The sequence below is a fragment of the Mesoplodon bidens genome (assembly GCF_964165515.1).
Source record: "Mesoplodon bidens genome assembly, chromosome: 1".
In the NCBI taxonomy this organism is placed as follows: Eukaryota; Metazoa; Chordata; class Mammalia; order Artiodactyla; family Ziphiidae; genus Mesoplodon; species Mesoplodon bidens.
In genome coordinates this window covers 106,651,808-106,663,878 of record NC_138176.1, presented here as the reverse complement: position 1 = coordinate 106,663,878, position 12,071 = coordinate 106,651,808, and the positions used below count along the sequence as shown (strand labels likewise).

At 56.9% G+C, this 12,071-nt stretch overlaps 1 protein-coding gene across 3 annotated transcripts in view; it reads left to right on the top strand.

The window, feature by feature from the left end:
• The window catches only part of MAEA (macrophage erythroblast attacher, E3 ubiquitin ligase), a 31,044-nt gene extending 23,456 nt beyond the window's left edge, over positions 1 to 7,588 (top strand). For 2 of the 3 annotated variants that reach the window (XM_081240974.1, XM_081240973.1), the window contains 5 exons: positions 1,742 to 1,818; positions 2,760 to 2,868; positions 5,807 to 5,940; positions 6,266 to 6,461; positions 6,704 to 7,588. In XM_081240974.1, the coding sequence (XP_081097100.1) occupies positions 1,742 to 1,818; positions 2,760 to 2,868; positions 5,807 to 5,940; positions 6,266 to 6,461; positions 6,704 to 6,799 (612 nt within the window). In that variant the 3' untranslated portion in view covers positions 6,800 to 7,588. The remainder of the gene's footprint in view (positions 1 to 1,741; positions 1,819 to 2,759; positions 2,869 to 5,806; positions 5,941 to 6,265; positions 6,462 to 6,703) is intronic. The other variant, XM_081240975.1, reaches the window with a different exon arrangement.
• Positions 7,589 to 12,071: the final 4,483 nt, after the last annotated feature.

The following is a 12,071-nucleotide window of genomic DNA, read 5'->3' as shown; positions in this document are numbered from 1 at the left end:
TCTCAGCAGACTGTTTGAAGGTTAACCTGGAGAGCAAAGAGCCACCGCAAATAACGCCAACACATTTCCACGTGTCAGTTGTGTAAAGCTGTGGCCCAGCGTTTACCCGTGACGCTCCTCGGCTGCACATCCACCGGCGGCCCCAAGCAGCAGCAGTCACGGGGACCCCGGAGGCAGGCGGGGCCTCTCCCCGCTGCTCCCCCTCTCGGCCCTGCTGGTCTGGCCTCTGAAGGGGGCGTGTCCTCTTCACTGGTTTGTGCGGCACCTGCCAGGCGGCCCACGTCCTGCCCCACCCAGTCGGGGGTCAGGACAGACTGCTGCCCAGGGCTTAGTCCCCCGTGCAGAGGGCAGGGAGGGGGGCTCGGGCTGGGAGACCGCCTTCCCTGAGCACCTGTGGGGTGGATGTGTGGGCACCAGGTAAGTGGCTCTCTGCATCTCTGCCGTGCCTTGGACGCCCTGGACAGCACGGTCCGGCGGTCAAGTCAACCTGGCCTCACCCCGTGTCCCTGGGGCGGGTCTGGGGGCTTTGTGGAGGGTGTCCTCCCAGGGTCCGGCCCAGGCGCTTCCCCAGAATGCAGTGTGCACGCCGGGGCTTGGGTGGGGAGCTGCGGGGTTGGCAAACTTGAGTTGAAGCGTCAGGCGTAGAGCACCGTTCACACCATCTTGCGACCTGGGCGCTGTGACAGTGACAGTGAGGTTTGCGTCCTGTTCTGTTAATTCCATGTATTCTGTCTCTGGTGGAAACCATGTTCAAGATGTGATCATCTAAATTACTTCTTTTGTAAAATAATCCAGGTTTTTCACCTTAGGTCACGCAAGTTCGTTTTGCCTGCTTGCCCTCTACCCCCAACCGCAGGGATTTTAGCCCCAATTGGATTGATATCGCTAAGATTTCACAGTTAGTTTGGGCTTCCATACAAGCGACCCCACTGGCTGGGGCCCCGTTAGCCGCCCGCAGAGTCTCCTGTGGAGCTTTGGGACTGACGCCTCCCAGGTGACGCCTTTGGGAAACAGCCACCTCATGGCACAGCAGCCCCAGCCCCAGACCCCTTGCACCCTCGGCAAATCCTGGGGCTCCCGCCTCTTCCAGGAACCAGCCCCTGACCGGCTCTCACTACCTCTGCCTCCTTCACCTGGTCCTGGCCAAGTGCCCCAGGCCCCGCCCCCCCCAGGGCCTCTGAACTGGCTCATCCCTCTGCCTGGAGCATTCTCCCGGAGTTCTCACGGCCCCCACCCTGAGGGTCCTCGCCCAGCGCTCCCTCCCACCCACCGGGTGCCCAGGCCTCAACACGGCCTGGCTCCAGAGCCGCCTGGCGGTGGAAGGCGCCCCGTGTGGCTGAGGGCTGCCGGCCGGCGGGGCTGGAGGTAGAGGAGGGTGTGCGCTTGCTGACTTAACAGGAACTGGGCCGCTGTGTCTGTGCGGTTACCCGCCGCCCTCTGCGCTGCCGAAGGCTCACTCTGCTTCTCGCCCCCGGCGCCGCCTGCCGGCCCTCCCTGCCCTCCCCTGCCTGGCCCGAGGGACGCACTCGGGGGCACACTTGGCCGAGGCTGCGCTGGGAGGGGCCGGGCCCCAGCCCGTCAGAGCCCAGAAAGCCACGACTGTGGATTGAGATCACGGTTTCAGTGGCAGCCCTGCCTCCCTCGCTACTCGGAGCGGCTGTCGCTGTGCGCGTGGCCTCAAGCTGGCACGTGGCTCCGGTGACCCCGTCTAAGCTGCCCATTGTCTTGTCTTCACCCTCAGAGCTGCCTGGAGTTCAGCCTCAGGATCCAGGAGTTCATAGAGCTCATCCGGCAGAACAAGAGGCTGGATGCTGTGAGGTAGGCCTTTCTCCTGACTCTCGGGGCGGGCGTTTTGGGTCCCCTCCCGGTCTGGGTTGGGGGCAGGCAGGGCGGGTGTCTGGCAGGTCTTCTCTGGCTGGCTGGGCCCTGCCCAGGGACGCACGGCCGCTTCTCTCCCATTGCTGAGCAGGGGTGAGGCCGCGGGCGCCCCCGACAGGGCCAGGCCTCCGCCGCACTCTTCCCGTCGTGGTCCCTGGAGCAAATGGCCGTCCCAGGTCAGGCTGTAGGCAGCGGGGAGCACAGTGTCCCCAGGGCAAGAGAGCCCTGGGCAGCTGTGTCGGTCCTCCCGCTGCTGCAGCTTCAGCCTCGCGCCCTGAGCTCTGTCTCCTGGAGGCATGGGGCGCCGGGCTGGGGGGCTCCCAGCCCAGGATGTGGTGGTTAGAGGGTGTGCGGGGCCAGTATTGCTCTCCACAGGGAGCCTCAGGGAAGGAAGCTGGAGTGCAGGCGTGGCGGCAGGGGTCCCCGCCCCCTCCTGCTGTTTCCACCTGCACAGGCAGGGCTCAGCGCCTGGGGTCTGATCGATCGGTGGATGTGAGTGAGGCTGTTCTGGGGGTCACTGCAGAGCTGGAAGGCTGGACCCTCTCTGGGGCCCCAGGGGCTGTGCAGGAGGAGGGGCAGGTCGGATCCGGGTGCCACGGATGTCGTTGGGCCAGGTTCCTGGCACCCAGGGTCACCTGGAATGGCTCGGGCAGGTACCATTTGCGTTCAGGCACTGCCTCTGGGTGTCCTCTGGGTGGAATTCTGTACTTGGTGCCTCGCAGCCCGTCCCCATCCCCTTGAGGAGGGGGGCCCTGAGTACCGAGGCTTTGTGCGTGTCTGGGTGGGGGCGGGGCCCAGGATCCCGCAGCTGCCGTGGAGCCGGGCTCAGCTTCCCGGCGCTGGGAGCGCAGACTTCAACAGGCCGCGCTGTCCTTTTCCAGACACGCGAGAAAGCACTTCAGTCAGGCCGAAGGGAGCCAGCTGGACGAGGTCCGCCAGGTCATGGGCATGCTGGCGTTCCCGCCGGACACGCACATCTCCCCCTACAAGGTAGGGTGCGCCTGGGGGCCCTGGGTGCTCGTAAGGTCTGGTCTGTAGTCACTGCCACAGTCGAGCGTGGCCCACGCACGACTTGTTCCTTTCCCGTCTTGGGCCTGAGTCGTGGGACCCAGGGTCACTTTTCCCATCTTGTTCCCATTATGCTGGTAAAAAAACCTTAAATCAGAAAACCTCCCGAAGCGCATCAGCTGCAAAGTGCAGTTCCAAGTGCCTGACCGCTCCCTTTCTCTCCCCAGGGGCGCCTCTCTCTCTGGAGTGCCTGGTCAGGGCTGGACAGGGCGGGGCCTCTGCACGGCTCTGCCAATGTCTTTCCCGACCCCGCTTGTTCCTGATTTGCTTTCTCTTCCCTGCGCCAGGATCACTGGGCACATCTGCCCTCGGTCCCTCCCCCTTGGGTGGCTCTCCTTGACCTTGAGGGTCCATGTGGGTCTGGGCAGGGGCATACCCCCCACAGCTGTGGTCCTTTTGAAACCTGGGGGCCGCCCTAATGACCTTTGAACCTTCTCTTGGAAAAACACCGCAAGTCCCGTCCTGTAAAACCTAAGAGGTCTGACAGCCCCCCCTTCATTCCTTCCCTTCTCCTTCCCCTGAGGTTCAAACTGGCTGTTTTCCCTGGGGTGGCCCATTGAGTCCTGGGTGCCGCCCACCACTGGTCTCCTCTCCTCAACAGCCTTTCTCAGTGTTTACAATGTGAACAGGGTTTCCCAAATGCTGAAGTTGTGCTTCCTTTTGATGAACGATTCTGTCTTTAAGTCATTCCTCTCTTCTTGGTTTTTGTTATAAACACTCAAGAGAAGCCCAGCTACACCTTCAGCACTTTGCTCAGAGACAGCTCATCACCCACAGCTCCCTGTCCACGAATACAGCTCGGCCAGGCTCGGCACGCCTCGTAACAAGGAGCCCTCCCTCCAGTCCCAGTAACACAATCCTCGTTCCATCTGAGGCCTCATCACAGTGGCCTTGACAGTCCACAGCTCCTAGGTTTCTCTGCGGAGCCTGGGGCGCTCCCTGCCGCTCTCCCTTCCTCCTCCTGGGCCCACCTTTTAATGGTCCATTCTGTGTGGCGTCACCTCCAAGTTTCTAGCTGCTGCCCATTGCCCAGTTCCAAAGCCACACCCCCGTGTTTAGGTATTTGTTACCTAAAGCATCCACTTCCGGTAGCCGGTTTCTGTCTTAGTCCCTTCTGGAGTCTGCGACAACACACCACAGATGGCTTGTGAACAGCAGAATGTTAGCAAACGGTTCTGGAGGCTAGAAGTCCAAGATCAGGTGCCAGCGGGGTCTGGTGAGGCCCTCATCCGAGTCGCAGACTTCTGCTGTGTCCTCCCGTGGCGGAAGGGTTGGGAGCCCTCTGGAAGCTCTTCTTAGACGGGCCCTAATCCCATTCATGAGGCTCCACCGTCGTGACCCCATTCCCTCCCAGAGGGCCTCCCTGTCCATTGCCTTGGGCCTCGGCATTTCCTCGTGTGCAGGGAGAGGGTAAAACCCCTTTGTGTGGTGAACCAGCCCTGTGCTCCAGGCCTTGAAGCTGGTCTCCGTCCAAGGCCCTGAGTGTTTGCCCTGCAGCCCCGCCTGCCCCGCAGAGTTCTGTGGGGCCTCTGGCAGACCCAGCCCCTGCCGCCCAGGGCGTGTGGCGCAGGCCTTCGGGAGGTGGCTGGAAGCTTCTCGCCCTGACTGAACTCACACCTTCTGTAGTGTTTGGGAATATAAGTCCGCAGGTCACAGAGATCTTCAGGTCTAAACTCAGGTTTTAACTCACAGCGTTTGGTCTTCCTGCTCTGGAGATTTGTTAGAAGTGCAAGAAAGGCTGGCCTGCCCTTGGGGCCAGATGTCCAGCTCAGGAGGGCATGGAGCGTGTCCCTTCCTTCCCCGGTGTGGCCTTGCAGGGGCTGTAAAGAGCCAGGCGAGTGCTGCCATCATGGCTTTGCGGACAGGAGGGGCCGAGCCTCAGAATGGGCTCCGGGCCAGGGCGGAAGCCACAGCCGCCAGGGCAGGCGACCCTTTCCCGGGGCAGAGCTCTCCACACAGCCTCCCACCTATGAAGGTTGGTCAGACAGATTGAGCAGCACAAAAGAGAAGACCAAGATGACACAGGAGAACCTCGGCTCAGAGCAAGTGGGGGATCTAGGGTGCGGGAAACTCAGAAACGGAGTTGGGACAGTGGAGTGTACTGGAAGCAGGAGCAGGGGGCCAGATACTCCTGAAACGTGCTGGAGCAGCCTGGTTAAGGGAGCGAAACCCTTGTCCCTCGTGGTGGCAAGTCACAGGCGTGTCCCGACAGGTCACGGCGGGAACGGGACGAAGTGCTTTGTTTTGAGAGGCTGCGCAGGGCCTCGGAGTCGGCACTGGGCAGTGCCAGCCCCAGGGTGTGGACCTCATTCTCCGTGGACTTGGATAAAAGAAACATTAAAAGCATTTCTTAAACGTTGGAGTGCGATGTGTACCGTACGCCAGGACTCTTGAGGAGCTCACACAGAACCTCTGACTGTGCTTGTGTGTGTGTCTCCCCCTCCTTCCCTGCGTTCTCTTCTTGAGTCTAAACCTGGGCGGTTTTAGGCATGGACATGATTTAATCTTCTCTTCTAATAAGTGGTTTCCTGGAATAAGGCTTCTCCTTTCAGACCTTAATGCTCTTAGCAAGAGGCTCTGGAGCTCGCTCCGTGCCGAGCTGTCCTTGCAGCCCCAAGTCCTTGACTTGCCTCGAGGCCGCAGGACACATGCTCCAGAGCAGCCGAGTCCCCGCCCAACAAGTCGGTGTCCCAGAAAGCGAGTCAGCAGTGGGCTCGCCGCGGGCCGAAGTCAAGGCTGCCCTCCAGCCGCCCGCCTGCGGGTTAGTGGGGTGACTTCCTCCAGTCACCTTTCATCTGCAGGGAAGAAGATTTCGCGTTTGTTTGCTGTTGTCACCCCAACTCTGCCCCGCTTCTTCCAGGACCTGCTGGACCCGGCCCGGTGGCGGATGCTGATCCAGCAGTTCCGGTACGACAACTACCGGCTGCACCAGCTGGGGAACAACTCCGTGTTCACCCTCACCCTGCAAGCCGGCCTCTCGGCCATAAAGACACCGTATCCTTCGCGCTGGGAGTGGCTCCCCGTGTGCCCCCCTTAGTGTGGGGCTGGGGTCCAAGACCCCGCTCCTTAGCGCCCTCGTCCTCCACCTTGAAACGGGCGCTGCATCCCCCGACTTCAGACCCGTGCCTTAGTTGGGCTGCAGCCCCACGGTGTTGAGACTGGGGGAGGGGGTGCCCAGTGGAAACCTGCCCTGAGCCGGGCCGCCTCCAGGTCCTGCCCAAACTCCATGGATCGAGCCATTCGGAACAGCCTCCCCCGAGGTGCCCGGGGGACCCCCTAGAACCTCGGCCGGCCCCCGCCCTCCTTAACCCGCGCACAGGCAGTGCTACAAGGAGGACGGCAGCTCGCGGAGCCCCGACTGCCCAGTGTGCAGCCGCTCCCTGAACAAGCTGGCGCAGCCCCTGCCCATGGCGCACTGCGCCAACTCGCGTCTGGTCTGCAAGATCTCGGGGGACGTCATGAACGAGAACAACCCGCCCATGATGCTGCCCAACGGCTACGTCTACGGCTACAACGTGAGGGCGGGGCCTGGGCTGCGGAGGGAGGGGTGAGGCCTGTAGGAAGAGTGGGCGGGGTCATAGGGTGGGCGGGGCTAGCAGGGCTGGGCCCTGAAGGCTTAGGGCAGGAGTACCTGCCCGAAGTAACTTTTAAGAAATGCAGTGACTTGTTTCCCGAGACTTGGTTCTGTGCGTTTCTCATAGAAACGTTGATTTAAACCATATTGGCTCTTCTTAATGCGCTTGGTCTTTCTTTTCAGTCCCTGCTCTCTATCCGGCAGGATGATAAAGTCGTCTGCCCGAGAACCAAAGAGGTCTTCCACTTCTCCCAGGCCGAGAAGGTGTACATCATGTAGGCGGGTCGCCGCACCCAGGGCGGCTGCAGGCCCCTGCCTGCCTGCCTTTCTGTTTCTTGCGACCAAAGATCAGTGAGCAACGACAAACACTCTTGGGAAGAGAAGAAGTAAGATTTAACAAGCTCGTACTTGATTTTGTAACAAGTCAGCTCTTCGACGCTTCTGAAGCGCTTTCACCTTTCAGAGAAACTTCTTTAAAGACTGACCACGCGGAGGGAGGCTAGAACCTTTCACCATAGGAACTGATCCCTTCCCTGTGTTCTCACAGTTCCCTCCCTTTTGCTAACGAGGAACCCCGGGGGACAGGCTAGTCCTCGGCCGTGGCCCGGGAGCGTTGGTGGCCGTGCCAGACCTGCGGCGACTCGGTGCCACGAGGGACCCTGTCACTTCTCTGTAGAGCTGCTGCCAAAACGCCAGCACCGCGGGTGGGGCCGGCCTCCAGGACCGCCACCTGCCTGCAGCCGCACCCACGGGGCTGTGTTAGGATGTGTGTAGGCTCAGTGTCATGTCACTCGTGCCGCCTTATCTCCTGCCTGAGAATGTATCCGTGGAAATCCACTGGACCGGGGTCTGCAGAGGCCTTGCCGACGGCTCCGTAACTTTAGCTCTAAACACTATTCATTACAGAAGCCAATAGTTCAGTTGAAGTAACCACCGATGACTTTTCAAATCAAATGAACCATTGTAGTTTACACGAAACCGTATTGTAGAGGTTTGTATTCAACGCTTATTTTTGCATGTTGATGTTGATTAGCTAATAAAATGTAAATGTAAGACACGGGAATAAAAGGGTTTCTACTTCTTGTTCCGCGCGCACATCCCACCCCACCGGTGGTGTCTGCCACCTGACCGCTGGTCCAGGGTGGGGCCTGGGTTGGCGGAGAGCTGCTCCCACGTGAGCCCTGTCCCAGAGTCCTGCCCCAGGGCCCCTTCAGCCTCACTGCTGCCCCCCGAGCAGCACCTGGTAACTGGGGGTCCCTCTGGGGTCATTTGAGGCACCTGAAGCAGAGCGTGTCTCCTGCTGAGAAGGTGCCAGGCTGGGAGGAGGGGCCCCTGCTCAGATCTCCCTGCTGAACTTCGGCAGGGATGGCGCGGCAAGGGGGCTCAGGGTTAGGATGCGGGCAACCACATGAGCCCCTCTGCCTGGCAGGTCGTGCCTCGGTGGAGGGGCCTCCCCCTGTCCGCTGCTTCAGCCCCCTGCAGTCCAGGAGCTGCCCAGTTCCTTTTGGCAAATTCCTCTTCTTAATTCGCACAGCTTCTGTCACTGTGGCCAAATGGGGCTCAGAAGCAGCTGGAGGCTACTCCGGCTTGGCCGGGGCAGGGCCACCTGCTCCACCAGGTCCCCAGCGCCTGTCCCCAGGCATGCTCTGTGCTGCGAATCTCTGTCCCCGTCGTTCCTGCAGAAATTTCCTGCTAGGACCGGCGCTGGGTTCTGTGGCTCCTGCTAACCACTCCCTCATGCCTGTTCTCTGCCATGTCGGCTGAGCCTTCTGGGTTCCTTGGCCTCCTTCCTGGCCTCACTGCTGTGCTTCCCCGACCCTTGACCCGCCCGGGCTTCTTGCTGGGTGCTGGCCACTGTGGCTTCCGGCCTTGGTCCCAGCTCTCTGCTCCTCTGCCAGGCACCCACACCGACCCCTATGCCCTGGGTCCACATCCCAGAGACCATGGTCTCCAGGTTGTTGCTGTGTGCTCTGCTTAGTGGGGGCCAAGGATGGCAGTGCCATCCAAGTGGGGTCTCCCCGTGCCCATCTGCCACCAATCAGGCCCCAGCGCACACGTGGGCTCCCGGCTCCGCAGGGGTGCGGGGCAGAGCTGTCCGCGGGGCGATGGGCTCCTTGCCGCCACCTGCACCCAGGGAGGGGGCAGCGGGAGTCTCTGCTGGCCCCATCCCAATCCTCTCTGCCTGCCTTCCTGCCCTTTCCTTTCTGTAGAAATAGGTCTTAACTGAGCACATGCACGAGGATGAATTTCTGCACGCATGCTCGTGCATGTGGCCCGAGGGCCAGCGGGCCCTCAGGGCTGCCCCCAGGTCCTTCCCAGGCCAGTGTTCCAGCAGCGGTGGTTATTGGTGACAGTGGCTCAGCGGTTCTCAGACTTGGTGAAAACAGAACCCTACTGTCGGCTCCCTGGGTGGCTTGCCCACGGACAGGGGCAGCTCATCCTTTCCACTGTGTGCAGCGTCCCACTGGACGTGTGGAGGGTGACTTCCCGTCCACACACTGGTGGACACTTGGTTGTTTCCAGATAAACCTGCCCCGAGCGCTCTTGTACGTGGCTTTTGCTGAACACACACACGTGTTTTGTGGGAGGAGTGCCGGTCTTGTGTTACCTTTGCTAGACAGACAGCTGGCCGGCATGGGCCCCCTGCTCACACTGCCGCCGGTGCCCGGCCTTCCATGTGGACTGCACGTGCTGTTGGCTGTGAGCACCAGCTCCCTGTGGGCTTGTTTAGTTGTGAAAATGGCATGTGTGGAAACACAGATCTTAAGTCAACAGCTGGATGAGTTTTGCTAAATAAATGTTCACACACATTAGCCAGCGGGCCCAGGTGGCCAGCACCCCCAGCCCCTCCAGACTGTCTGCTTGCCCTGCACACAGCCATCGCTCCGGTTTTTGTAACTCAGGTGAGTTTCGCCTTCACTAAAATCAAATCACGGACTGAGCTCTTGATCCCTGACTTGTCTCACCCAGAAACTCCCGTGGTCTCTGTGGGCCGCTGCTTCTCTATGCGCACCCGGCCTGGTTGTCCACCCGGCCATGGACACGCGGGCGGTTCCCGGGACGTTGGCACCCCCGTCTCTGGACATTCCTTCTTCTCTCCTGGGTAAAAACCTGGAAGTAGAGTCCCTGTGTCCTGATGTCGTCACGTGTTTATCGTCGCAGCCGCCAAGGACTTCCTGGAGTGGCCACACAGTCCACACCCCTCCGCTCGCCCCACCTCATTCTTTTCTATGTGTGTTTGTGCTCTGCGTTTCCTGGGCTGGGTCTGCCTCACTACCCACTGATTGGTTAGTCATAACTCTGTCAAGCCTTCTGCCCCTTTTTCGTTGGATTACCTGTTATCTTAATTAGTAGGGATTCATTACATAGTCTGGCTACCGACCCTTTGTCAGAAATATGTATATACACTTTATTGACGCTGTCATTTGATCAGCTGAGGTTTTAATTTTAGTGAAATTCAATTTATCAATTTCTTCTTTTATGGTGAATGCCTTTTTGTATTCTGCGAAATATTTGCCTATCTCAACATCAGAATGATATTCTCTTATATCTTCTAGAAGATTTAGTGTTAACTTTTATGTTTAGGTCTGTGATGCATCTCAAATTACCCTGTGTGTGTGGTCTGAGGGAGAGGTTGAGGATCATTTCTCCCCAGTGTGTTTATCCTGTTGTTCCAATATCAGAAGACTTTCTCCCCATTGAATGATGGTGGCTCCTTTGTTGGGAAAACCATTCCCTGACTCTCTGTCTGGGTCCACTTCTGGATGTCCTCACGCCACACTCCATCTCAGTCACTGGAACTTTAATGGAATTCTTGAAACCAGGGAGTGCGAGTCCCTTTTGTTCTACTTATTTTCTAGGTTTTCAAGATTGTGTCAGCTGCTCTACTTCCCTTGCACACACATGTAAATATTAAAATCAGCTCGCAAAATTCTACTGGGAAAAAAAACCAGTCTGCTGGGATTTAAACTGGAATTGCGTAGAATCTCAAGATCAATTTGAGGGCAGTCTTAGTCTGCTCAAGCTGGGCGGCTGAGACAGGAGGATATTTCTTCAAGGTCCTGGAGGCCAGAGGTCCAGGACTACGGTGCTGGCAGTTGGGTCCTAGTGAGACCCCATCGGTCCGGCGCCTTCTCCCTGTGTCCTCCCAGGAGGACACCAGTCCTGCTGCATCGGGGCCCCGCCCTTGTGACCTCATTTAATCTTAATTGCCTCCAAACAGTCACACGGAGATATGGGTTTGGGGCGGGGGGATGCTGATTCAGTCCGTAACAGGGACTTGAAAATCGGCAGTCCTGAGCCTTCTAACCCGTGAACACAGGCTGTCTCTCCACATGTTTATTCAGATCTACCTTCATTTCTCTCATTTACATTTTATAGTTTTCAGTGTACATACCTTGCACATATTTTGTTAAGTTAACCCTAATTATCTCATGATCTTTAACGCTATTGTAAACTTAATCTTTAAATTTACCTTTCCAACATTTCCAATATGGTAACAGACAGACATAGAGTGATTTTGTATATTGACCTTGTATCCTGTGACCTTGCTAAACTCCCTCATTAATCTTAGTAGCTTTTTGGTGAATTTTAAGGAATTTTCTATGTACACAACTGTATCATCTGTAAATAAAGACAGTTTACTGCTTTCTTCCTAATCGCATGCCTTGCTTCTCTTTTCTTCCCTTCTTGTACCAGCCGGAGCCGCCAGCTCAGGGCCAAACAGGAGGGTGGACATCGTTGCCTTGTTTCCAATCTTGGGTGGAAAGCATTCTCTTTCACTGTTAAGGGTGATGTTTGCTGTAGGTTTTCCTGGGTGTTCTTTATCAGGTTGAGGAGGTCTCCTGAAAATTATTACCATAAACTGATGTTGAATTTTGTCAAATGTTCTTTAGTTTGTCTAAGGAAATTACCATATGATATTTCTTCTTTATTCTGTTGTCATGGAGAATTACATTCTTAGATCTTGAGTGGTTAAACAAACCTTGCATCCCTGAGATAAATCCCACTTGGTATGTTATATTCTTAATGTATTGCTGGATTTGTTCTGCTAGGCCTTTGTTAAGCACATGATCTATAATGTACTCTATTATTTTGTAATGTCTGTAGGACATGTAGTGATGTGCCCTCTCATGCCCGTTGTTGGTCATTTGCTTCTCCTTATTTTTTCCTTGATCAGTCTAGCTAGAGTCAGTTTTCTATCAATCAGAATTTCTATCAATTTTATAGATTATTACAAAGAAGCACCTTTTGGATTATTTTCCCCTGTTGTTTGACTGTTTTCTGTGTTTGATTTCTGCTCTTTATTGTTTTCTTCCTTCCACTGATTTTGGGTTTAAGTGTTCTTTTTCCAGCTCTTGAGGGGAAGATTAGATTACTGATTTGGGGGCTTTCATTTCTAACATAAACATCCCATACATTTTAATATTGTTTTCATTTTCATGCAGTTCAAAACATTTTAGTTTCCCTTGTGATTTTTTCTGTGACCCATGGACTATTTAGGTGTCTGTTGGCTAATTTCCAAATACGTGGAGATTTTCCAGATATTTTT